This window comes from Aythya ferina (genome assembly GCF_964211825.1).
Source record: "Aythya ferina genome assembly, chromosome: 1".
Classification (NCBI taxonomy): Eukaryota; Metazoa; Chordata; class Aves; order Anseriformes; family Anatidae; genus Aythya; species Aythya ferina.
Genome location: NC_140296.1, coordinates 115,289,214 through 115,314,523, shown reverse-complemented (window position 1 = coordinate 115,314,523; position 25,310 = coordinate 115,289,214). Strand labels below are relative to the sequence as shown.

The 25,310-nt window shown below is 40.9% G+C and overlaps 1 protein-coding gene across 6 annotated transcripts; it reads right to left on the bottom strand.

The window, feature by feature from the left end:
* Positions 1 to 1,097: 1,097 nt before the first annotated feature.
* On the bottom strand, positions 1,098 to 21,732 carry CD47 (CD47 molecule). Of its 6 annotated transcripts, XM_084506739.1 has the most exons (12): positions 21,588 to 21,732; positions 19,568 to 19,918; positions 17,972 to 18,019; positions 15,838 to 15,927; positions 12,851 to 12,952; positions 11,307 to 11,399; positions 10,701 to 10,796; positions 9,049 to 9,141; positions 7,755 to 7,786; positions 5,493 to 5,517; positions 4,881 to 4,908; positions 1,098 to 2,394 (listed from the first exon to the last, which is right to left on the bottom strand). In XM_084506739.1, the coding sequence occupies exons 1-11, from the start codon at positions 21,658 to 21,660 to the stop codon at positions 4,883 to 4,885; spliced, it is 1,029 nt and encodes a 342-aa protein (XP_084362865.1). In that variant the 5' UTR covers positions 21,661 to 21,732; the 3' UTR covers positions 1,098 to 2,394; positions 4,881 to 4,882. The 6 variants fall into 6 exon arrangements, with proteins under 6 accessions (XP_084362865.1, XP_084362864.1, XP_084362868.1 ...); XM_084506738.1 differs by lacking the exon at positions 4,881 to 4,908; XM_084506742.1 differs by lacking the exons at positions 4,881 to 4,908; positions 5,493 to 5,517.
* Positions 21,733 to 25,310: the final 3,578 nt, after the last annotated feature.

Below are 25,310 nucleotides of genomic sequence, written 5' to 3'. Positions count from 1 at the left end.
GTTCATTGTGACGACGACAAGAAAGTCTCTCACAAAAACAACTTAAAATGACTTTAATTAAAGTACATTAACACAATATTTACAAAATTCTTTCATGTTTCATAAATAAAAACATTTTCTTAAGTAAAGACTATATTTAAAATGTCTATGCATTTATATATATATATATATATATATATACACGCATACATACACACATGAATGGCATCAAACAGTTACGAACTTTGGTTTTAAATTACTGGTGGGAAAGGGCTGGGCGTATCAATGACTTTTTAAACTCTCATGTTTAAATTTGTACCTACAAGAAACCCGGAGCAGAGCCCTTAGCAACAGCATGCTAGGTTTCTCCCATTTCTGGAGCGACTGATTCTGCAGGCTGCACAGTCACCAAGTTCCACATTTTTCAGCAGTGCCCTAGTAACAGGCTGGCCTCATCACCACAGAGACACACAACAGGTTCCACTGCAATCTGCTTTGCAGTAGTTAACATAAAGCTATTATACATTATGGTTTTAATAAGGCAGGATACCTCAAAAAGAATTCCAGTGCTTGTTTTTTTCTTCTGCAACTGCTCAACTTTCCACTTGCCACAGGGAATCACTACGTACAAACGAGGTCTGTGTGGTACCTGATCAGGTAAATTCTTACACAGAATTGGTAACAGAGAAATGTCTCCCACCTCTAGGTGGATTGCCATGATTATGGAAAAGCCTGCATCAAAAAGATTCATATTTGGAAACTCAAATCTTACATGAATACTCCCACTGACAAACTTTAAGTTACATAAGTAAATATAGACTGTATTTGCTTCTTAAACACTTGATCATGTGAATAACCCCCTCCACTGTGGCCAATTTCACTGATTTTAGCAAGGGCTGGACCAAGGGTTGCTCTAGTGGCTGAGTCCTGCAGCCCTTGCAGTAAAGAATATTGTAAAATCAGATACTTCAACTTTATTTTGTTGAATTCTTGATACTAGGTGTCCGCACTGAGACTTGGAGGATCTCCTACGGATCTCTGCAACACGCACCCACAACACAGATACGAACCCTAGTTTATAACTTCCAAATCTGGGACTTATCGCATTACTCAGAATCTTTAAAAAAAGTGGATTTTATTATAATTTGATTATTACAAATTGGAGCCAGTGTAAAGATTTCCACAAAGCGTAAATGAAATTCAAAGGAATCCAGCTATATTGGAACAAATGCAGCTGTAAAACACTGTAAAGTCTCATGGAATGTGCAAGTCCTGTCAAATTAACTGTACATTGATGTTTGTTGTTGTTTTTATTTTTTTTATTTTTATTTTTTTTATCTGTACCACTTCCATATACAAAGCAATGAAGCCTCCTCACTTCGCATCAGCTCCTCCTACATATATTCTGTTCTGTGCATTTGTGATGTAATGGCAGCGTCACAAACTTGGGTCAGAAATGAAATAACTGCAATTTCCATTCAAGAAAACTGATTTTAAAACTGTTAACAATATGCTAATAGGACAAGTCCTATTTTTCTGAAGCATCAGAGCTTTACAAATGCGGTCAGTTAAGAGAACCTGATATTGGTTCCAGTGCCACATGCTGCACAACATGAACAAACACAAAAAACACTTTCAGCATGAAAACAACTAGGTGCTATGTTCCATAATTCCAGTGCTGAATTTGGCTCCAAGAGCTGAGCAGTATCTTGTCAAAGAATACCTTTGAGGCACAGAGAGCTTTCACTGGACTAAAATAGTGGTTGCCACAGCATGTGACTGCTGTGCATATATAGGAATATTATCGTTCTGTGGAATTAGGGTAACTCAGTTAATCACTTCAGGGGAACTGGGAGTAAAGGTTATATTTATGTAACTTTATGTATAAGCTTTTTTTTTTTTTTAAATAAAAGTTTTCCTGAATGTTGGACATGAAGTATTTGTATGATCCCTGCTTCCTGTTCGTATCACGGACATTATGACCATACCTTGACCATGCACACGAGTAAAGAAAACAATAGTCTAAATGGTATTGCAATCTTCGGGCTGAGCAGGCCCATTATCAAAGCAGTGACTGGTGATAATTTTTAAAAGTAATACCACTAAGTATACTGCAGGGAGATGCTTTAGTGGGCAAACAGTGCTTTTTATAGTCTCACCCTCAACCACACCATATATACCATAATAAAAGAAATGAAGATCACACATGAGCAAACACACATGTTCCTCGCTACAGCTGCTGTGACTATAAAATTACATCATTTATATCAAAAGCACTTTTGCCACACATGCAAAACAACTAGTTTCCTGAATTTCTTCTCTTTGAGTAGTGCATCTTCAAGGCCACGGCGTATAAACAATGTACTTTTCACCCATCATTCATCTCTGCAGTAGATTCAGTCTCTGTCTTTAATTCTGGAAATTAAAAGAAACAAAAGATATATATGTATATGTGATTATTCAGAAACACGATTATTTATACAGCAACATTTTGCGCTGCCTACCTAAGTAACAGCTTAAAAATGCTTTTTTCTTCTTTCAAACTTTTCCATTATTTGAGTACTAAGCTTGTTTTCAGAGTGATAACTAATAGGCAACTGCTGGCTCAGCCTCTGCAACACATAAGTGGACACTGTGTCTTGGAGCTCCAGCTTATGCATAGCAACAAGCTGTAGTGGCTCCCAACTGAATCTGTCTGACCTGTCCTGATTTACTCCTAATGCTGGTTTACTTTCACATGACATGTTGTATGCTAGCGTGCTTGACTTACCCCTGCATGTATGAGTGAACTTGCAAGGGACAGATAAGGTAGAAAGCAAGTAAAGCTTAAAAGGTTCTTGCCTTCAGCTTGCAAGTTAAGAGCCCCTGACTTCGATTTGTGAAAATTTATTTTTAGGAGCCATCCACCTTTCAAAGCAGACAAAGTGGTCAGGCATCTAACCCTATCCTAAAAAAAAAAATAAATCAAAATGAAATTGATAGTTACCGATTTTGGTGTCTTTGGAAGCTCTACCTCAACAATAAATGTGAAGCCAGGCTTTTGTAAGCCTTAAGGAGACCCAAGAAAAAACAGTTGACTTACTAAAGATTGGTTTTCCAAGAAAAATTCTACTTTTGTCTTCAGCAGTGAATGGTAACTCTATTGACTCCATCCTCACCTCACTTCTTGAAAGGTTTGAAAAAAGAATGCAATGGACTGGCAAACATCTGCTTCCTGACATCAAACCACTGCTGAGGAGAACACGTAATTGTCACTTCTGCAGCATGACCTACCTTCCACTCCTCCTGCCTACTCCAGTTTATACTAACTGGTACACATTTTCGTCAACATATTTAGGAGACACCAACACAGTCATCCTCTGTACTGCAAAAATACTTGTATTTTTCTGTTGATTTAGAAACTAATCCTACGGCATATTTGGATGAATCATATACTTGTCATAAGCAGCCAAAAGTAACACCTAGCAGTACGTGGTATTTGTAGAGAAGCTTGTTTATAAAAATCCATACTTTTTTTTTTGCAGGTAGGACTGTAGGACTCTATTTAGTGCCTCCTTTACTGTCATATTGTCACTTCATGCCTTCTAGACACGATATATTTATATTTCAAATAAATTACTAGGCTTAACGTGGCCCTGCTCTTTATCCTGACTAGCAAATTGTTGTATTTCAATGCAGGAGTACTCAGTTAAAGGCTTAATGATACCTCATGACAAGCTCGCTCAGTTTCCAGCAAGAAACTGAGTTTCCAACAGCTTCAGCAAGTGCTCTTTATCTATCCAACTCCCGTGAAAATGAGGCACAGAAAAGCATGAATAAACAACTGTTTTCATTTTCAAACCCAAGCATATAATCTATAATGTAAGTTCCTAAATAAGACCAATCTGATGTTTAACAATGCCAGACAAACTCTTCTTGTTTTTCTGATGGATACAAGATGCAGGAACAGAGCATTTTCACAAACTAGGTGAAACTACTTTAGGTACCAGCTTGAGAATTTCGGGCCAAGCTAATACAGCCCTGTTTGTTACATGTCTTACCATCAATTTGGAGTTGTGTTGCAATCTTACAAGCTGTTATAAAATCAAGAAGGACTAGTCCCAGCATTGAGGACATCTCAAGTTGGAAGAAATCTTATGTTGTTGTGTCCAGGCCTAACTTATCTTTGATACCTATTAGATCATTAAATATCAAGCATAACCAATGAGTAGAAACCATACTGCACCTTTTGATCTTGGGAGTTTTGAATTCTGTTTTGTCCAAAATATGTTGAGGTTATTTTAGCAGGTTTTAAATTTTACTGAAAATGTGTTCCAGTTATGTTTGTTTTTAAACCATTACTATCTGACACAAATATAAATTAAGTGAAATATGACTGAAATATAACCAACCTAACAAAACCTAGAGAATTTAAAGAACATCTAAAGCTGTGGAAAGGGAGGGGGGAGGTACAACATGCAAGACTACTTCTTTTAAGCCAGCCTCCTGTGAACTTCCATAGGAGATCAATTCAAGATGAAGAGCTAATAAAACAAACAAACTAACTAAAAAAAACATAAAACCTACCACCCACAAAACAGTCCATGCATATTACATACTACATAAGCACAAAGGAGGCATATAAACTATTTGACTTTCCACATTTGATCAAAAGCATACAATTTAATAGTTGTTTCTCATTAACCTGTCCTTTTCACGGTTTACAAATATACATTTTTTCTCTTAGGTAGAATAAATATTTTCTGTATCATTTTTTATCAATAAAATATAATTTGACTAAAACCTGCAACTTCACTGAAACAAGTCCTCCAGGCTTCATCATAGTAACACTGGCTAACTCTAAACATCAAAATCCCCAATTAAATGTTAAATTAAATAGCCGGAGACGTATTTTGACTCACCATCATTCTAACATCACTCCTTTTGCATCTTTAAAAGCCAAGCAAATGGATTAGTAACAAGTCAAATAAGGAATGCTTCTTAATTAACATTCAAATTAATTCTAAAAATCACTTTAGAAGTTCACTCAGCATGCCAGTCAGTGAGCAGAATAGAAAGAAGAGTATTTCAGTTACCATTTCTCACTGTAAGTTTGCCCAGTCATAAATGCTATCAGTTTCCCAACCCAAGGAAATTGTAAAAGAATAGAGCGACAGGGATAGATTTTGCTAATAATCACAAGTTTTCCACTAAAATAAATGCTTATGAAGCAGAATCAACACCACCTTTTAAGAGGAAGCAAAGCAAAAATGATGGATATAATATCCTGAGGTATTTTATTTGTCCCCAAACAGGCAAACGATGCCACTGGCTAGCACGCACAGTAGTTGAGAACAGGGGGGTCTGGAGCTGCAGACATTTCAGTGTGATCAAACTCTTACAGACTCATAGAGCCACATGAATTGACATACATCTCTGCCACCTCAGTGCTGTGCACTGAAAGCTACGATTATTTCTTAATTATTTCCATAATTAATCTCTTAATTAGAAGATAAGTCTTGAATATCACCTACCATTTAGTGGTTCTTCTACAGCTTTCTGCAAAACATTTAAAAATATATATATGTATAAAATGCCTTCGTGTTTACTTCTGGCTCGCCACAGTTAAATTACTCTAATTGACATATACAGTAAGTAGTGATTCTACAAAAACCAAGAAAGCTGAGCATTAATAAAATTAATGACTAGAACTTCCCCCCCCAAATTAAAACCAATAACTGCACTCTCCAAGCTATTCTTCCCCTCTGTAATTTTTTTCCTCAGATGAAATACCTCTAGGTGGCAGCAAAAGGTATGCAGATACTACTTTTAACTTCTAGAACCTGGGGGATAATTTCTCTAAATTGATCAATGCTTAGGAATAAAACAGCATGACTAAATAAAAAAAATTAGTCAAGCGCAGTCAGGTGTAATCTTCTCAGAAGGAAATACACTACAGCTGTACATTAGTCTGGTAGACAGCCAGCAGAAGCAACACACACAAATTAGTAATTGATTAAGAGCGGTAGATTTCAAAATACGCACCTTTTCCCCCTCAGCCACAAGAAAGCATCAAGCATCATTTTGTAAGTATGCCCCACTGTCAAAATGAAGCCCCTCCATCGACAGGAAGTATTCCTTAGTCTTAAGTTTACACAGAATAAAACTGTGTTTTCAAAATGACTTCACGTCTGTTTAATGCCTCGAAGTACAGCAATATATGCTGAACAGCCCTTGATGGAAACAAGCAACATATGAACACACTCAATTTTCCACCAAGGCCTATCTGTGACTTCCGTAAATTCATGTGCACAGATGTTTTGTCATTCAAGTCCCTCGGATACTCCACTAACTGCAAGAAACATGTTTTTAGTGGCTGAGCTTTCTAACGACCTAAATTCTATACCATTATTTAGATTTTATTTCTGTCTCCAATTCAGAGTAACATGAAGTTCTCTACTACATAATAATTTACGGCCATTTCTTTATCTGTCAAATCTTTGTTGCAATGTGAAAGCCACCTCATGAAGAGAATTGCTTATAAAGTGAAAGGAGTTCCACAAAGGATGTTACTTAACATGTTGGTTTGTATATCTAAGCTCATTTACAGAAAAAAATAAAAATAAAAAAGAACCACCTCCTGCTGCCCTTTTTGCTTCCTTTCTACAAGAAAACATGAGCATACAGGCAGGATTGCATTTTGAACAACGTGTATCTGTAAAACACTTCTCAACTCATTATTAATAGTGAGCTTTGTGAACTGCCCCTTTTTCTCTTTATTTTTTTCAAGCTCCATGTACTTATGTTCCCTCCCTAAGTAAGGAATCAATCCTCTGAAATACTATTCCTTACAATGGGAACGGAGAAAAAGCAAACAAGAAAAAAAAATGTGTTGTCAAGCTCTCCTGCCCCTCTGTTAGAAACTGGCCTTTTTCAACAGCTAGGTCTCAGGCTATCAGCTGAAAAGGAGACCTAGGAATGTGTCTCAAATGATGACTGGCATTCATGAAAATGGGATGACTTTGTATTTGCTGTGCTCCCCTGCTACAACAAACTTCTACTGATATTTTACATTTGTGCCTTTTTACTTGCTTCTGCAAAATTCCAGAAATCAGGCAGCTCACATTCATGGGACACCAGAAAGAACTGCTTAAGTCTAAGAAAAAATGCATGAAAAAGCTTCTTAAAGAAATAAAGTGCTTTTCCATTTCTTCTGCGTGCCTCAGAGACAGACACTCTGCTTTCAGATGGTCTCGACAAATTAAAGGACATTACAGGAAGGTAAGAGGAAAATGTCAAGGCCACAGAATTTGCATAGTTAGGAATTCCAGAAAACGTTAAAGGGTTCTGGTTCAGAAGGCCACAAAAAATCAACCCAATGCTAAGTCTTTGTTACAAGCCACCTATATTAAAAAACAAAACAAAACAAAAAAACAGTATTCTGCACTCACCTTAATGAAAAAAACATTAACCAATTGTCTTTAAAAATTAAAGGCTAAGAGTGCATTTAAAGACACCAAAACTTCCGTTCACATCCACCACCTTTTTGTGACAGCCCTTTAAAAGCTCTATTTGAGCACAACACTTGGTAAGGGTGGCAATTACAGTACTATAGACGCACTCAATAGGGACAATGAAGACCACCAAGTCACTCAACATTAGACATCTGTTACACAGCCATAACTTTTGCTTGCTACCAACCTGGTCTGAATTCGAACTAGTGAAGAAAGGCTCAGTATCTCACTACAATCCCCTGAGCCATCTAGTCACCCCAAATTTATTAATTTTAAGCTTACCCTTGGAGTTTGATGATCTTTCATTCTGGAACCTAAAAACAATTACCAAAAAAAGCAAGAATGAACAAATGATCAGCCAAATAAAAACACCTACTGACAAAACTTGGAAAACAGTAGCAACACACAAAATTGCAGCTTCCTCTATCCAAACTTACTTAACATGATCTCCAAATTCTAAACGCCTCTAAGCACTCCTGTTTAGGAACTAAATGTGTGATTCAAAATATCCCACTCAAGGCATTCAGCTCTAGTAAGTTACATTACACACTATTCTTTGTGCTTGTACAAGCTTCATAAGTAGCCTGACATCAACAAAAAATATGTTGTTATTGTTAAAAGGCTCACTTCACCTCTGTCACATTTTGACTTACTGTAATCTCAGATACTGGACCTTCTACCTGATTTTCTTCTTTAATGGAATTCCTCCCTGTCTCGGGGTCTATTATTTCTGACCATCCCCACACATGGTGTGCACATAGTTCAGTGCAGACTATGGACTGAGCTGACTCAAGTCAGCTCAAGTCTGGAAGCAATATATCTTCAATTGTATGGTTCCACATCCAAATTAACAAGCTGTTTGAAGAGCCTTCATGCACAGCTTGAAACAAATAAAGCTACCCTGCTCTCTTACACACAAGTTATAAAGTCCACATAGTGTTACGCCGTGGTGTGGCAGCTTAGAGATGTCTGTACCACATTCCATCCCACAGCGTTGATGTGCTTTTTGCCGACCTAGCAGGCCTGACCAGACTTTACACCTTCAAGTCATTTTGAGATCTGGTGAACAGACCAGTTTCTGAAACAAAGCATTGCTATCCTTTGCTCCTGGCTTTTAAAATTAAGTATAAGAAAAAACAGGACTGATTAAAACAAGAGGTCCTCATTCAAATTGCCCTTATTTTAGCCTTCATCTAACCCATGGAAATCATTAGGCAGATTTTGCTTCTTCGAATTTGTATTCTGAGCATATTTACTGTATGCACCATCCTGTAACTTACTCCACAGAGTCTTCGAAATCTGTTTGCTCTTTTAGTCCTAACCTTCAGCTTGGCAACTGCGTAAACTCAGATCTTAAAACAACAATATTTATCTTACAGACGAAACACTCTTACTTGGGAAACCCAGGTCTGTTTATTATAAGCTAAAACTTTTTTTTTTTTTTTTTACACTACAGATTCTCCACAGTCTATGAAACAAATGCCATTATATACAATTTCTCAGTAATTACTTTTAACTATGTAATTGTGAAATCTAAAATAAATAAAATCAATGCAGAATATTAGATGCTACTTACAACTAGTATACATATAAAGCAGAGCAAGCAGATCCTCAACAGCCATAACAGCTAAGCCGGCAATTACAATAGAGAGAAGTTCTGAAGGACAGGCTGTTAAGAAACAAGATAGTGTATCATATGACACAAGTAAAAACACAAACTTTTCAGATATAAATACTAAAATAAGTAAGCCTGATAAAACCAGAAGTGACTAATTTCTTTTGAGCCCCTCCCAAAGCTACTTTTGCAACTTTTTTTTTGTCTATGGTCATTAATGATACTAAGGCATTTATTAATTTATCCTGGTAACAGTTCAGCTGTAGTATTCTACTGACATTCACTGTGATTAATGACATTATTTACATTTTATATTTAACTTTTATCTTTGATCCCATTTTTTTTTTCCAACAATAGCATTAGATTACAAAATACAATAGTGTTATTAATAGAACATGGTAGAAAAAAAAGGGGTCTACATTTCCACACATGCCCCCCTCCATTTTTTCCCCTTTACAAGGAAGAAGAACATAAAGATAGCTCTGATTCAAGTCCACTACAAATAACAGGAATGCTCTCAAGTTTACAGAGCAGAAATTGGCTATTAAAAGCTACCTGGAGTCCATTCCAGAAACTCCCTTGTTCTCTGATCCTTGTAAACCACCCATTTTTCCAGGGTCTTGAAGTCATTGCAGCTCCCTGTGAGCTGACCCTAGGATGACCTACTGACACTTAAGGGTCCCAGAGCTAAAATTCCAGAGATAGAGCTAACATCTACCTTCTATGAGCTGTAAAAAAAAGTCTCAATGAAAAGAGAGGGTGATTTTCTATTTGAGAACACAATAAACACATTCTCCATTTTGGATCATGTTAGAAGGTAACACTTTACCAGAAATCTTGTGTATTTCACTATTACATACTACTTAACAACACTTATGTGCCCCTTACAAATACTTAAATCAGGGCTCTACTGAAAGGTCCATAATTTCACTCAAAGCAGAGAAACCTTCAGAAACCATTGCAAGGAGAAACACTTCCTTAAATCCCAAATCAAATAAATTAATAAAATGAAAATATCTTTAAGAAGCAATAAATTGGACGTCCAAATGCTTAGATGAACCGCAGTATGTATGCTACAACTAAATACGCTGCCAAGGATGGCTACTCCTAAGTTCACCCTTTTCTCTGTTACTACTTCCAGATATGCCTTCTTAAGCTGTTTCAGTGACATCCAACTCCCAGCAATTCAGTTATCGTTTTCATACAGACAGAGATTAACAAGGAATTTCTGATTTATTCATTGAATACTAGAAAACAATTACGTCTCTATTTGGGATTTATTTTGTTTCTATGTACTTTAGGCCTTACTAAGAATACCAGTAACAAAGGTCAGCGTTTGAGGTGACTCTACAGGGTACAACCAACTGTTACAAAAATGAAAACAATTTTAGAAGTTAATTTTTAAAGCAACAGCTCATAGAATGCAGCCATGATGGATACAGTCATACTTATTAAACTGCCTTTGGGCTATTCTTCTTTCGCCAGATAAAAGAGCATTAACACAGTACTCCTATTTACACGAGTTAATCATTAACACTTAATGTACAGCTATTTTCACAGCATCTTTGTGTTAAAAGGTAAGAAGACACTTTTACAGAAGGTATATTGCTTACCTGAGATGCACAGTGCAAAACCAACAAGAGCAATTACAAAACCAAAAGATTGAAGACCTATCAGAACATATCCTTTAGGTGTTACATCAACGAGAACTGGAAAAGAGAAAAAAAGAAAATTGTCATTTTAAAGTATCAACTGCAGAGATATGAAAGGTAGATCATTCACACAAGGAACGTTCAGGTTCTCCTAAATTCCAAACTCAGCCAGCATAATAAAAATTATGAAAGTCACTCATGGAACTATTTTGTGCATGCATAGTGAAAAATTATAAATAAACCTTAAGCAGAAGAAATAAAACATACATTCTGAGAGTTAGACATTCATCCCAGTCTCAAGGCCAAGGAAGGAAGAGCAGGAATCGTTCAGATGTCTTAACCTAAATCTCTTCTCAATTTATACATCTTCCCTGAAGCAACTCAGACAAACAAAGGTTAATTTGCTTTGAGAAACTAGGAAGGTCAGGAAGCCAGCATGCTATTGTAAAATGTATTTATATATAAAAAAAAAAAGTAAAATAATATGTAGATTACATGAGATGGGAGAGGAGGTCCTAAGTTTTTCTAACACTATATTCTTGAGCTGGTGAATAAAGAAATACTCACCGATTTTAAATATATAGTATTGAAGCACCATCAATATCACAGCAGGCAGTACAACAAAACCAAGACCAACTTTATTGATAGTAATATTGCCACCTGCAAACAGTTGTATGAAAATTAGTAAAACAGAAATCTTTGGTTCGAAGAAAGCACAAAGCAATAAAAGTAAAACATAGGCATAATCAAATTTTCAGGGTCCCCCAAAACCCACTGAAGTTAAGCACCAGAATTCCTTCCCTAGCCTTTAGCAATCATGCAAGGCAGCAGTCTGTATCTCTCTATGACCATCTGAGAGCTACGAAGATCACTAGGGCACTGAAACACCTCTCTTATGGCTGAGAGAGCTGGGCCTGTTTAGCCTGGAGAAAAGAAGGCTGAGATGGGATCTATACTGGGTTTACGTGGCAAGGTTTTGGTAGCAGGGGGGCCGCAGAGGTGGCCTCTATGAGAAGAATTCAAAAGCTTCTCCACATCAGATCAGAGCCAGCTGCACAGAGCTGCAGCCCGTGGAGAGGAGCCCACGCAGGAGCAGGGGTCTTGGGCGAGCTGCCGCCCGTGGGAGACCCGTCCTGGAGCAGTTTGCTCCTGGGGAATGGATGAACCCTGTGGTACAGAGCTGTGTGGGAGCAGTGCTTGAAGAGCTGATGCCTGCAGACAGCCGCCGTAGGCTCGGTTCGGGAAAGACAGCAGCACATGGGAGGGACCCCATGTAGAGCAGGGGCAGGGAGGGACCGTGAAGGAGCAGCAGAGACAAAACAACAGGGACTGACCACATCGGCCATACCCCCATTCCCCTGTGTTTCTCAAGGAGAGGAGGTATAAGAGGGTAGAAGGGGGAACATATTTTTTGTTTCTCCCTGCTTTAGCTTGTTAGTAATAGGTAATAAATTTCATTAATCTCCCTATGCTGAGTCTGTTTTGCCCATGACAGTAACTGTTGAGTCATCTCCCTGTCCTTATCTCAATCCTTGAGCCCTTTCCATCATATTTTCTCCCCATTTCCCTTTGAGGAAGGGGAGCGAGAGAGCAGCTGTGGTAGAGTTCAGCTGCCTAGCAGGGTAAAACCAACATAAGATCTTATCAAGGTATATCAATATCCTAAGAGATGGCATCAAGATGATGGGGCCAGACTCTTTTTAGTGGTGTCCACTGACAGAACAAGCAGAAGTTCCATCTGAATATGAAGAAAAACTTCTTTACTGTGAGGTTGACAGAGCACTGGAACAGGTTGACCAGAGAGGCTTTGGAGTCTCCTTCTACAGAGGAATTCAAAACCCACCTTGACATGACGCTTTGCAGTGTGCTATAGGTGACCTTGCTTGAGCAGGGGGTCAGACTAGATGATCTCCAGGGGTCCCTTCCAACCTCAACCACTCCGTGATTCTGTGACATTCACAGAGCCACATCTGTTTTACTCTATAGTTTTATTCATTTTGAAATTAGTAGGTGGCAATTAACAGGTGGCACTAACTTCATATGACAATATCAAAGAGATTAACCTGTGCTCTCATTCCCTTAAACTAGGAAGGCAATTTTATTTCACTTACCTTGGACAAAAAGAACAACAGCTATAACAGCAAGCACTGTGAAGATGGCACATCCTACAGCAACGTACGTCTTATTCTTATGTACAGTTTCACATTTTAATGCTTAAAAATGAAACCAAGAGAAACAGAGAGGAAACCGATCAGACACACAGATTCTCTCACAAAAAAATCAACAGATACTATAACTAGGACTACTGTCCTAAACAAAAAATTGTAAATCTTAGGAGTTTGTTTCTAAGTACCAAGAGTTCATTTGCTTTCATTATTTGATATGGTCAATATGGCTTACTCATTTAAGTGAAACCTGCCATTGGTCTTCTAGTTAAACTCTTAATTCCACCTTCTATACTATTCAGGTTCAATGCTGTCAAAATAACTTGGGGACACGGTACAGGTTAATTCAAGGAGATTCATTACTGATATTTAAATTATACCACAGCAATTTTGTTACTAATTTGAATGTCAGACATGGATTTAAAAACCCTCTTCCTAATGACGCTGTTAGATGTACAACAGGGTGATTCTCCTGTCTCACTGGAATGCTTTGAGGTTAAGTAGATAGGAATGATCTGCATATGCTTAGATGCCATAAGACAAGACTAATTTTCAGAAAACTGCACTGTTAAAATAGCTGCTGTCTCAGCAACAGTTAATTCCACTGGAGGGTTTCAAACGAGCAGCACTTGAAGGATCTTGTAAAAGATGGAACAGTGCAAATATATCATCACAATAAACATCCATGTTTGTTTTGTTTCTGCTTTATGCACTGCTAAAATGAAGACACAAAAAAGGCAATGCTAGCTCCAAGCTTGAAAATCCATATACCAACAACCTTGGTATATGTCAAAGTTGGTAATCACTAGCAGAGAACAAATACAGTAAATAACTTCAAAAGGAATAACAAGGAGCACGTACAGAAATAACATCCTGCTTACAGGCATTGCATTAGCACAAAATGCCCCAACGTTACTAGGATACAATAAATACTTTAGAGGGCACACATGACTAAATCTTTCATAGTATTTTATCTATGGAAAGGTTACAGAATGCTCTCTCTTGTAATTAAAACTCTACCTTTAATTACGTTCACGTGGCTTAACAGCACAAGATCTACACTATATCCAATTCCTATAAGTTAATCCTGGTGAAAAACCAAACCAACCAACCCCCCCCCCCCCCCCCATATATTCCCAAGTGTCACACAGAAAAATCAAGCCATTTAAAAAATACATGTGTGTTACAAATGACTCTACAGGTATACCCTATCATCACTGGATTCACAGGTTTATTAAAATAGTGTAAACTAAAGGACAAAAAAGTAAGTACACCCACATTCAATGACTTAGAAGTAGCAGGATTACTTTTCCCCAGAGAAGTTATAGAGCTCATAATAATGTACAGAGATGCAATAAAATCCAAGTAGGCTCAACTTACTTCTGTAAAATGATAGTGCTTCTCCATGGATGTATTCATGGATATCCCAAGGCAATTATTACTTCGCTATCAAAATACTAAAAATATGCAAGTTCTGGTACAAATGCAAGGCAATGGCAGTTCCAGAACATTTCAGAACAAATTAGAGAGCCTTCAACCACTACAAATAATAATGAAAAAATCAGGAATCTAACACTATGGAAATAAAACCATAAAACAATATATGTATTAGTTTTCAACCTCTGACCACACGTGAGCCTTTCCTGATTCATAAAAAGGTTAAGAAAGCAAGTTATAACCATAGATAACTGAATACATATGTGATTACTATAAATCACCCTGAGTGTGATTTCCTTCCATTTTTTATGGACTTGACTCTAAGCAGAATTTATATCAAAGTCCAAAAATTAAAAAATGCTGAAAAATCTCAAAGATTGATATAACAAATTGCACCACATAGAACTATCGGAAAGACTAGGACACAAAGCACTCTCTATGCTGGATACATGTTGGACACCATTGTATGAAGAATGCCTGAAGAGGATGTCTGACACTGGTGAATGTATTGTCTCTGAAAACATTTAACAAAATCATTGATGCCAGTGTTGAATTACAATTCAGCCAGACTCAAGAAACTAATGTAGAATTTTACATGAAAAAGATAGCATGATCTTTCTCTAATGTTGATTTTGTGGCCAAAATGAAAAACGTTTTACTTTTCATCACCCACTAATGCCATGGTGAACCAACAGTGAACAAACGCTTCTTGATTTTAATCAAGGATAGTAGACGTTATCAATTATACCCTGCAAAACTTCCACACATGCAAAAAAGCTCATCATTTGCAACAAAACTGGGAGCAGAACCATTACCATACAGCAGACTAGCTCTGAACACAGGCCTTTTAGGCAACACATCATACCTTCTGTGATCTTACAGCTAAGTATGTTAACCTCAGAAAGCAACCCCTGGCCTCCACGCAAAGTAGAGCAGACTGGCCCAGATCCCAGTGCTTAGGGCTAGAACCCCACAACGAAGTGCCTCTATCCACATTACATGTTTTGCCAACAAGTGGCATGCTGAAGCCCCAAAACACAGATCTTACTGATCAGGTCTTGTGCTCAATGCCAAAAATGTGCGTTACATGCCCTTGAAAGAACATAAGACCCGCTGAAAAGCAAAATTGAAAATTACGCAGGGCAAAAGTTTAACTTGGTGTGCTTTTACTGACAATGCCTGCAAGTAAGAGAGCTTAGGAACTTTTCTGAGAACTGCAACCAAGTTAAATCTCTAATGGTGTTAGTTCATTTCAAAAGCAATCCCAGAAATGAACATAAATAATACATCGTGGATGATCAGGACAGAGTTCTAGAGAAACCCAAATGCTAAGTTGCTAGATAAAGCAGACATGCTGCCCTGCTGTATGTTATCTGAATCAGTTCTACCACACATCCTTTCATACATAAATACTGCCTTTCATCCTGCACAGATACTTTTACATAAGCAATTTTAGCACAAGTCAATAGTTGCAAAGAATTAGAGTCAATACTTACCAATAACACCTAACTGAGCCCAATAAAAAACAACAATTAAGAACAGCAACACTGAGACGACAACACTTTCCACAAAGTCAAACTGTCGCCCTACAGAATAAACAAAGAAAAATCATAGGAAGAAAAACGTGAGATTACTGGCATTTATTGCTCCTTTTAGGCTATCCCCTAGATTGGTCATTTAGCATTTAATAGCTAGCCTGTTATACATCTGAATTCTAGGAAAGCCATGACTTCTACCTATGTAATTTTCACTCCAATCTTGTGTGACAACCTGTTTTTTTTTCAGGTATTTCTACTTACTGTAACATTTTCAAACCGCAGGTCTTGATCTCCAGTACAGCAGATGTTGTGTTTATGCTGCTGTCTAGCAGCACAAGTTGTGGAATTCCAAACAGCACATTAGATCAGAAAAATGGTGAATTTAGGCTAATCAAGAAAGTAAGGCAAGATCTGATGCTTCCCCAGCTGTCCTACTCTATTCCCAACGGCTTTAATTCCCAAAGAAATACAGATACATGATAAGAAATTGAGGATCTAGCCCAAGTTTGACAGAAGCACCACTTTGTTAATTTTAGAAATCACACATTTTCCTTTGTCTTCCCACCATCATCCATTTATCTTATTTCCCTTGCAGTTTGGATGCCTTAGGCTGTTCAGTCACTTGTGCTGTAAGATCATACAAGCCACCTTCCAATGTACAATTCTGAAAACCTCTCCACTGAACTGGAAAATGGAGTTGTTTCTAGCATCTCTGCTCATAACATCATTTAGGCTCACACAGCAGAATCCACAGTCACATTTTCTTATACTTGCTTCCAAAGAAATTTCTGATCTTCATTTAGATGCATACTCCTTGCACTTGCCATATTTCAAAACTCTACCTGTGGCTCCAGAAACATGGAATTAAGTAGCAATGCCTCACAATTTCCAGTGCCAAGTAATACCTTGAGGACAGTCTGAAATTTGTGAATTCCACAGAGAGCACGTTTAAGAAAAGTGGAAATTAAAGACTTCCACTGTAGTTGATTGTTTTGGCTCAATTGTTCTATTATTAAAGACTGTCAATGAAGATTCATGTTTTTAAAGCGAAACGAATACCTAAGAGGAAGAAAAGCATTATTTTATGGTAAGAAAACACTTCTCCACATCAAATCCTTGCTTTCAGCTCTTCTCACAGTGCACAGTTGCCACTCTTTGGATAAACCAGCTCCTGCAGGCAAATCCCAGTGCCAGTGCTTGATGTAAAGAAATTAGCAATGACTCGAAAGCAGCTGCAAACAGAGACTGACAAGTAGCATAACTTTCTCCACAGCACTTCCAGGTGGTATTACCACATATTCTGCACACAAAGAAGCAGCCACAAGGCTTCGCATCTGCTAGGATTTCAGCAAGCAACTATGGTTGAGTCTCAGAGTCTAAAAGCACTTTGTGCGTGGAGAGGCTTGCAATATTGTTGGTATGCACAAGTACAAGAAGCAGCTGAACACATTTTCTTGCTAATACATTTCCCTTAATGCAGTGCTTCATAGAAATAAAGTAAACTCCTGGCTAGAAACATCAGTTTGAAAGCAAATATAGGGAAGCCAGCTCCAAATTAATAACAGACACTTCCAGATACTTTCCATAGGGGAAAAAATAAAATCTACACATCAAAAAAAACCACACTGTTATGGTTGCTTGCCTGTGAAGATACCGGGAAAAGGTGTGGCCAAAGACAAGAGCACAGGCATGAAAATCTTCTTCACTATACTACCTGCTTTCTAAAGAGAAAGCATGCATTGGCCAAGGGAAAATGGAGAACATTTGGCTTTTATAATACAGCCACTAGAAACAATTGCAACATACTAGGAGTGGCAGCATAAGTTCACCGCTCAGAAATGAGAGTGAAGACTTCAACAAGATTTCCGTTATTAACCAACCTTTTTCAAAACTCCTTTGCTACACTTCCTTCTCAAGAGTATCTAAAATGTTGAAGAACAAACACCAGAGGATTAAGCCAAAGCTCTTAAAACGAGAGCAAGCAACTGTTTTACCTTCAGATAAAACCTCAAGCACAAGACTAGATTTTGCATTTTTCAGCATATGCTCTGAAACGGAAGAGCAAGCTTGTAACAGCAATTTCTTTACCAACCACTTTTATTGTCTGGTGTTGGAGCTTTTTCCTCACCACAATTGACAACTAGAAAACAGAATTAGAAAATTTACATTAGTTTCCTGCTTTGTAGGTCTTTACAACTCTTTCAGAGTTCTAAGCAAATAGAAATGATTAAAAAAGGCAAAAAGAAAATAAAAATAAACAAATAAAGTTGCATCACAGGCAGTGTTTTAATACAAGATTACTGACCTTTCCTAAAAGGACAAAAACCTTCGTTTTTAAAGTCTTCTAAACAGAAGACCCAGTCTTCAATAAACCTTAACGCTGGCCCAGCTTATGTGCAAATGGGACTTGGTGTTCTCAGGTCCTAAAGCTTTACTTTCTCTTCTACTGCTCAACACTGAATAACAAAAGCAGCCCAAAAAGGCTAAGTGAGGGGAAGGCAATAACAGAGAATGAAAAAAAAAAAAAAAAAAAAAAAAAAAAGTTGCCTATTCTTCATCCTCTGTTTTTGCAGTGTTTTAAGAACTGAATGATTTTGTAGCATCCTCACTCTTTCAGTGGCTGTACCCCCCCTCTCTCAGCCTATTTCAGGAGTGCATTTGTTTTGCAGTGGATACAATTAACTCTATAATTAGACTGCGAATTACCAAGATGTTTGCATCAGGACACAAAGTAACATCTGCTTGGTATCCAGAAACAGCTTAATGACAAATGCAAAAACCGATAGCAAAATATGTCTTAGGACAATTCTCCAGCAGACCCGTGAGACTCCACGCGCAATGTATATGCAACGTGTTCAGCTCTGAGAAACCTTCCAGAAGCAAGGATCAAGTCTCCTGTGCCAAACAGATAAACAACAAATACACACACATTCAGTGAAACTGCAGCTTCTGCAGCACACTAGGCAGACTGCCCATGCATAGCACATACCATTATTCAACAGCTAAGGCACTACAGCACGTGAGCTGTGTCTGACAAGATAAGGTAAAATGTTTTGCTAGACATGAAATTCATCACTTAGTCCCCATTACTTCAGTCTAACATCGTCTGTCCAAAGATGCCATTTAATGCTGCACAACTGGAAGAAGTTATCACCTAGTAATAGCATTCTTAACCTCACAGAAAAACAGCATTTTAGATCAAGTTTTAGAGCTCTTATACAACATTTCTATTAGTTCCATCTGTAATTTTTTCAGTGCAGCTAAAGATTGGAAGACACAATTTGTCAAACAAAACATCTCTGCTGCCCTGTGATGCCTATATATGTCTCAGTAGTACAAACATATTAAGAATATGCATCAGTATGTAACACAATAACATAAAGGTGCTGAAAATAACACCAACTACATAACCTAAAAGATGTAAGAAAAAACAGACTTTATTTTATCAGACAAAGCCCCTTCAGCAATTGGTACAGAATAAAAAAATGTGTTCAGATCCTTCCCACAAAAACACGCCCTTCAACACAAAGTAACACAGAGCAACATTCAAGTTAGAAGGCCTGGATGCTACACGATGCTTGGCACGTTCCATTTCCTGTAGCAATACTGTCATATTCATCATTTTATTCTTTCCTGTAAGATCTCGCTTCCCTCTCCCAACAGGTTCTAAGACAAGCAGACAACTCACCTGTGACGGTTCTAAGATCAACTTTTGTTTCTCCTTCTCTGTTTAATTCTGTTACTTCACAGCTGTAATTTCCATCTTCTGCTTCCGAACTTTTGAGTTTTAGAGAGGCAGTGCCCTTAGATAAATCCTGCTGAGACAGCAAGTTAGCTGATGGAACCGTCTCATGCCTGTAAATACGCTGTTGTGCTCCATCAAAAGAAAAAAGTACTCTTCCTTGTTTTTTCCATGCAACAAACATGTTACTGTCATTGTGCTCCTTTAGATTAACCACGTGGCAAGGTAAAACGACAGTAGTATTACAGGCATCTCTTTCAACAAAATCTACTGGACTAAACACCAGCTGGGCAGAACCTAGAAAGAAAAAAATGAAAATTGATAAATTCAGAATTATTTCTTAATAATAAAAAAAAAAAAAAAAAAAAAAAAAAAAACAGAAGAAAAAAATAATTATAACACACAACTTAAGAAAACAAAAACTCTCCCTCAAAATCATAAGAAAGCATCCTGCTCCCAAGGGAGGAGCAAAAGAAGAAAAACATCCTTATTGTAATTCCATCATAGCCCTAGTATTCAGGCTTAGCCACTCCCACATGCATGTAACATAACACATACCACAAACAGTCATAAATAAAAAAAAATAGTAATAAGGCTTTGGGTTGCCATTTGGACACTTCCCCTGACAGGCCACACACAGAAAAACTGCCTTAAGGCTTGGCTTCTGCAAAGCATGTGCATAACATTGACCAGAAGCAGTGCCACTGATCAAGTTTTTCCTGCAGATCACCCAGTTGTCTAGGAGTAGAAGCACAGTGCCACCAGCTCCACACCAGCATCCATCACAGCTCGTTAAGGTCAGAGGGAAAAATTTCTACCTCTACTGAGAGAACAGAGGCAGAGCAGCTTAGTAAAATAAATAAATAAATAAATAAAAATAAAATAAAAAACAAGCTTATTACTTATTCCTTCTCATCTCTGAAGGTGGAGCCAAATGCCTGTAGATTTAGAACACTTTCATTTTCGTCTTCCTCCCCAATGAAGGAAGTGCACACAAAATTAACATATTCAAACAATCTTTTCTACAAAGCGTTTGAGTATGTAAAACAACGGGATTGAAAACGGAGAATTTGTAACAATGAACTCACTTCCTGTACTGTAAAGCACGGTGCTTAACGCATGAACGGTATTCAACGCGAGTAACGAAAAATCATCGCATGTTATGTTACTGCTGCTGCTTTTAAGCTCTTTTCCAACACCGCAGCACCGTTCCTACAGTGTACTCCTGACCACTGCTTAAGGAAGACATAAAGATTTTATCCGAAACAAAAACCCATTCTCCAGTTCCTGAGCACACCGACGCTCAGTAGCATCGGTGTGATGCTAAAATCACACCCAGAACCGGAAGAAAGAAGTCAATTCAACTAGCTCGACTGCAAAGTACAAAAAGGCTTTTATTTCCTCTGTTTTTCATCGTTTGTACAAAACGCTGGCCAGCAATCCTAGCAGCGGTGGCTCCCCACAGCCTCAGCGGGGACTTATTTGTGTGAGATACAGCCGGCAGGCGAGCAAAGGCCGGCGCTGCGTGCCGAGCCCACGCCACAGCCGCCGGGCAGCCCCGGGGACTTCCGAGCAACTGCTGGCAGCCGCGCCTGCAGCGGGCCGGCAGCGGGGCACGGCTCTGGCGATTAAGGCAGGACGGGGAAGGGAAAGCAAGCCGAGAGGAGAGCTGCGTCACCGGGACAGCCCTGGCGTGCGGGAGCAGCGGCCTTGGACCGAGTTTCAGTAGCCTCCTCCCGTGAAGCGGAGCTGTTTTATTTTCGAACACCGAGGCGTATAATTCACTCATTGACCAGGCGCCCCGCAGGAGGGCACTCTGCGGCAGGGGGAAGGTTTATTTTCAGTTTATTTGCCCGCCCCCGCCCAGCCCCGGCAGCACCCTCACCCCAGAGCACGGGAGCCCCGCAGGGCTCTCACAGGCGCACAACTCAAACCTGCGGCGCTTCCCCAGCCCCTCGGGACTCACCGTGGCGCAGGGCGCCGAGCAGCAGCAGCAGCAGGAGGAGGAGGAGCGGCGGGCAGGCGGCCGGCAGGCTCATGGCGGCGGGGAGCGGAGCGGAGCGGAGCCGAGCGGGGCTGCGCCTTCCTCCGCCGCTGGCCGCCGCAGCCGCCCGGGGGGGGGCGGGGCCGAGCCGCGCGGCGGGGGCAGCCTCTGCCGCCGCTGATTGGCCGCCCCGCCGCGGGGGGGGGCGCTCCGCCGCCGCTGATTGGCCTCCGGAGCGCGGGGGCGGGCGTTGCGCCGCCGCCGCGCGCCCCTAACGGTCGCCAACGGCCGGTTCCCCGCCCCCCTGTGGGGACGGGCAGAGCCCCGTGGGCGGGGGTGCGGGCGGCCGCCCCCGCGCTGCTCTCCCTCAGCGGCCGGGGCTCCTCTGCCAGCCCCCCGTGCAGTGCACGAAGCGGGGGGGCGGCTCCACACGCACAGATGTACACGCGTACACCGCTGTATGGTATCAGAGTCCCACAGCACAGCAGGGGCTGGGGCGGTGGGAGCCAGGGCAGAAACGAAATCCTCTGAGGAACGGGCGGTCCGTTAACGCCTCACGCGCCCTTACAACGTCTCCTTATCCCCAACAGCAGCGCTGAGCTGGGAGGTTCCTCCCTGCCCCTGCTGAGAGAAGATGCCCCCTTCCCCTTGCTGATCCTCGACGTGTCCCCCCATCCCCGTGAAGTGATGACCCGTGCCCTGCCCGCTGTGTGTTTTCTCCCCAGATCCCATGAAGCGCTCAGACAGCCTCCGGCACCCGGCTTGAGTAAAAAGCCCAGAGCCCCCGGAGCCATCAGACTGCAGGATGGCGAGAAGCAGCTGATCCCGCTCCTGCCGGAGGGACTCGGGTGATGTTCTCTGGAGCCAGAAGAAGCTGGCTCGAGTGGGAGCCAGGCACGGCTGTTAGAGCTCCTGCATCTGTGCCCGGACCAAGTGCCAGCATGCTGCGGGCCGCGGGCAGGTGCTGGGGCCAGAGAGGGCTCTGTGGTGAGCCACACAGCATGTCGCCTGTCAGAAAGCTGTGGGGAGGCTCTGCTCCTGCTGCAGAGAGCAGGAGGCTGCAGCTGCAGCACGCCTCTGTTGCTAAGGTAGCGCGTAAGGCACCCACGCTCGCCTCCGAGCTGAACAGCGCTCACTGGAAAGCTCATGCAGCCAGGAGTCTTGCGCGAGAGGGTGCTGCTTTGAGGCAGGTGCTGCCTCCTGTACTTCTGAGCGGGGTTTCACAAATCCCCCCAAAATAACTCTCCGTGCATGCAGTTTCCCTGGTTTTCTGGAGGGAGCTGTGCTCTGCCTGCTGCTGCTGAGAAAGGTCAGCGATGCCTCCCTGTGATGTGAATTTCAGGAAACTGGATTAGGCAGCATGAGGCGGTTCAGAGGCTCTGGATTCCCACTGAGAGAAATGTTAGGCAGTTCTGCTCTCCTTTCCAAGCTAGGTGTGCAAAGCAAACCCCACACACTCTAACAGCTTGCCACAGGAACATCTCGAAAGCTATGAAAAGCCAGCCCCACATCTGACTTGCAGAGTGGGCCCAAGTGCTCCTACAGCAATGGTTTATGCATTTTCAAAACTGTGCATGAGTCCCTCATTTACGACTTGCGAGGCACAGTTTTTCTCTTTAAATTAGGCAGCTATTTCAGTGCCATTACTAGGCACCGATCTGCCATTTTATACTGGTTTACAGCTCTTCGGAGTGCCATTGATCATCTGTTATCTGTGTGCAGCAAGTGAAGCTGCTACAGGCATGCAGCGCACACACAAACCAGAGCACAGGAGGCAGCGACGGGCCTAGCTGGCAGGGAAATTCTGAAGAGTGACATAAAAGCCTGTGTGCCTAAGGCAAAGGGTATCTGTGGATAGATTTGTCAAACTGGCTGTGAGAGCTGTCTCCCTCAGCAGTGGCCTGACCTCTGTGTTCATGGGCTCGCTCGACGTACGTGCTGCCCTGTGTCACAATGCTCACAGAAACCATCTGCATCTGGAAATCACAGCACTATAGTAACACTATAGGTAATACTTTGTTCTCCCAGCACCGCAAAGCAGTCACAAAGGAGGATGTTACCCCCTTTTTTTTTTTGATCTGGAAACCAAAGCATGCTGAGGTTAAATGAACTGACTAAAGTCGCATAATCAGCCAGTGGCAGGGCTGAGAATAGGCTCCGTATCATTTCCTCCAGGCCTAAGATCTAACTCAGAACCATCTTGGGGGCAGAGGCAGGCTACCAAAGGCTATACATCACAGCTCTACAGAACATGACATTTTTAGAACAAGCTTAGCCCTGAACTTATCATAGTTTGTCGACAAAAAAAAAAAAAGCAAAAAAAAAAAAGCAAAATTTTCTTATGAGATCCTGCCTGGGCAAGAGGGCAAAAAATGAATTAGAGCAACGTTTATAAATATTAATGGGCTTCTAAGCATTACAAGAGACCAAAGCCTGAATTAACTTTCAGGAACAGTTGCTGCACACCTAGTCAAAAATAAAGGAATGCTGTGAATAAGCACAAACCTTTCACAGTTGTTTGATATGCAGTCATTTTTCATCCATTTCAAAACAATTTTAGGGAAGCGGTGCTTCTTTCACGCCCCTCTTCCCTGGCTCTTACCCATACTTCTTACTGCATGCCCAAGGTGCGTGCGGTTCCCTTTGCAGAGCAGCGGCTTCACCTGTGGCAGACTGATGGCAACAGAGCAACTGTCTGCGGTGCTATCTGCAGCTGCCCTCTGCTGAAACAAGGCTCCCGGAGATGTGGGTCAGATTATGAGCGAGCTGATAGAAATTATATGTTATGGTATCTCGGTGGTGAACACGGTCTTCCACCCTAGGCGTTGTGACACATCCAAGAAAATTATGTAATGGCGAAACAACGTGTTGGATTCCAGGGAATGGTTACGTTGTGCCAAAACTGTAATTTTCTACTCTGTCCTCAAAGGCAGTTCCAGAAACCTTTCATTTCAGTCAGGATTTGCTCAGAGAGAGGGTCAGTTGTTCTAAGGTATTAGAGAAGGAAGGCTGACAGCTTTAAAGGTGTTTAAAGACCTAACTTCTGATGCAGTGTAAGTCGTAGTCCCTTCTGATTTCAGAGAGGATTAGGCTCTGAGGATCTTTAAATACCACGGCTCCATCACCTAAATATTCAAACCTGGCCTTAGCGGCTGTCATGAGTGTATGAGCAGGTCTCTGAGCACAGAACACGCATTGCCCACCACATTTTATTAGCAATGCTGTCGCTAAGCATGTTCAGCTAGTTGCAGCACAGAGCATATTCCACCCATACCGAGCACACCAGTCCCCCCCGGGGGGCAGTGGCCAGCCCACCCCATCTGCCATACAAGTTCTGCCACCTGCAAGTACAACTCGAGGGCACAAATAGTGCCGCTGCCTGCTCCTCTGTGGGACGTTCAGAGGGACGCTTGTGTCGCCCAACACTGCAGTGCCTGCAGGCTCTGCAGGCTGAGGGGACAGCTGAGATCTCCCAGATTCCCTTTGCAGGACACTGTGGTCTTGTGCTCTGTCCTCTCCCTCCTCCTCCCCATCCCCATCCCCGACCCAGTCTGCTGCCTTCTTTCAGAAAACCCATAGAAATATAATTATCATGGAGATGTCTGCCTCTGGCGATGTTTTTCTTTGGAAATAATTATAATTGGCTGTGGCAGTTAAAAACTTATCGGCGTAGACAGATGACAGACAGCGCAATCACATAAGCTT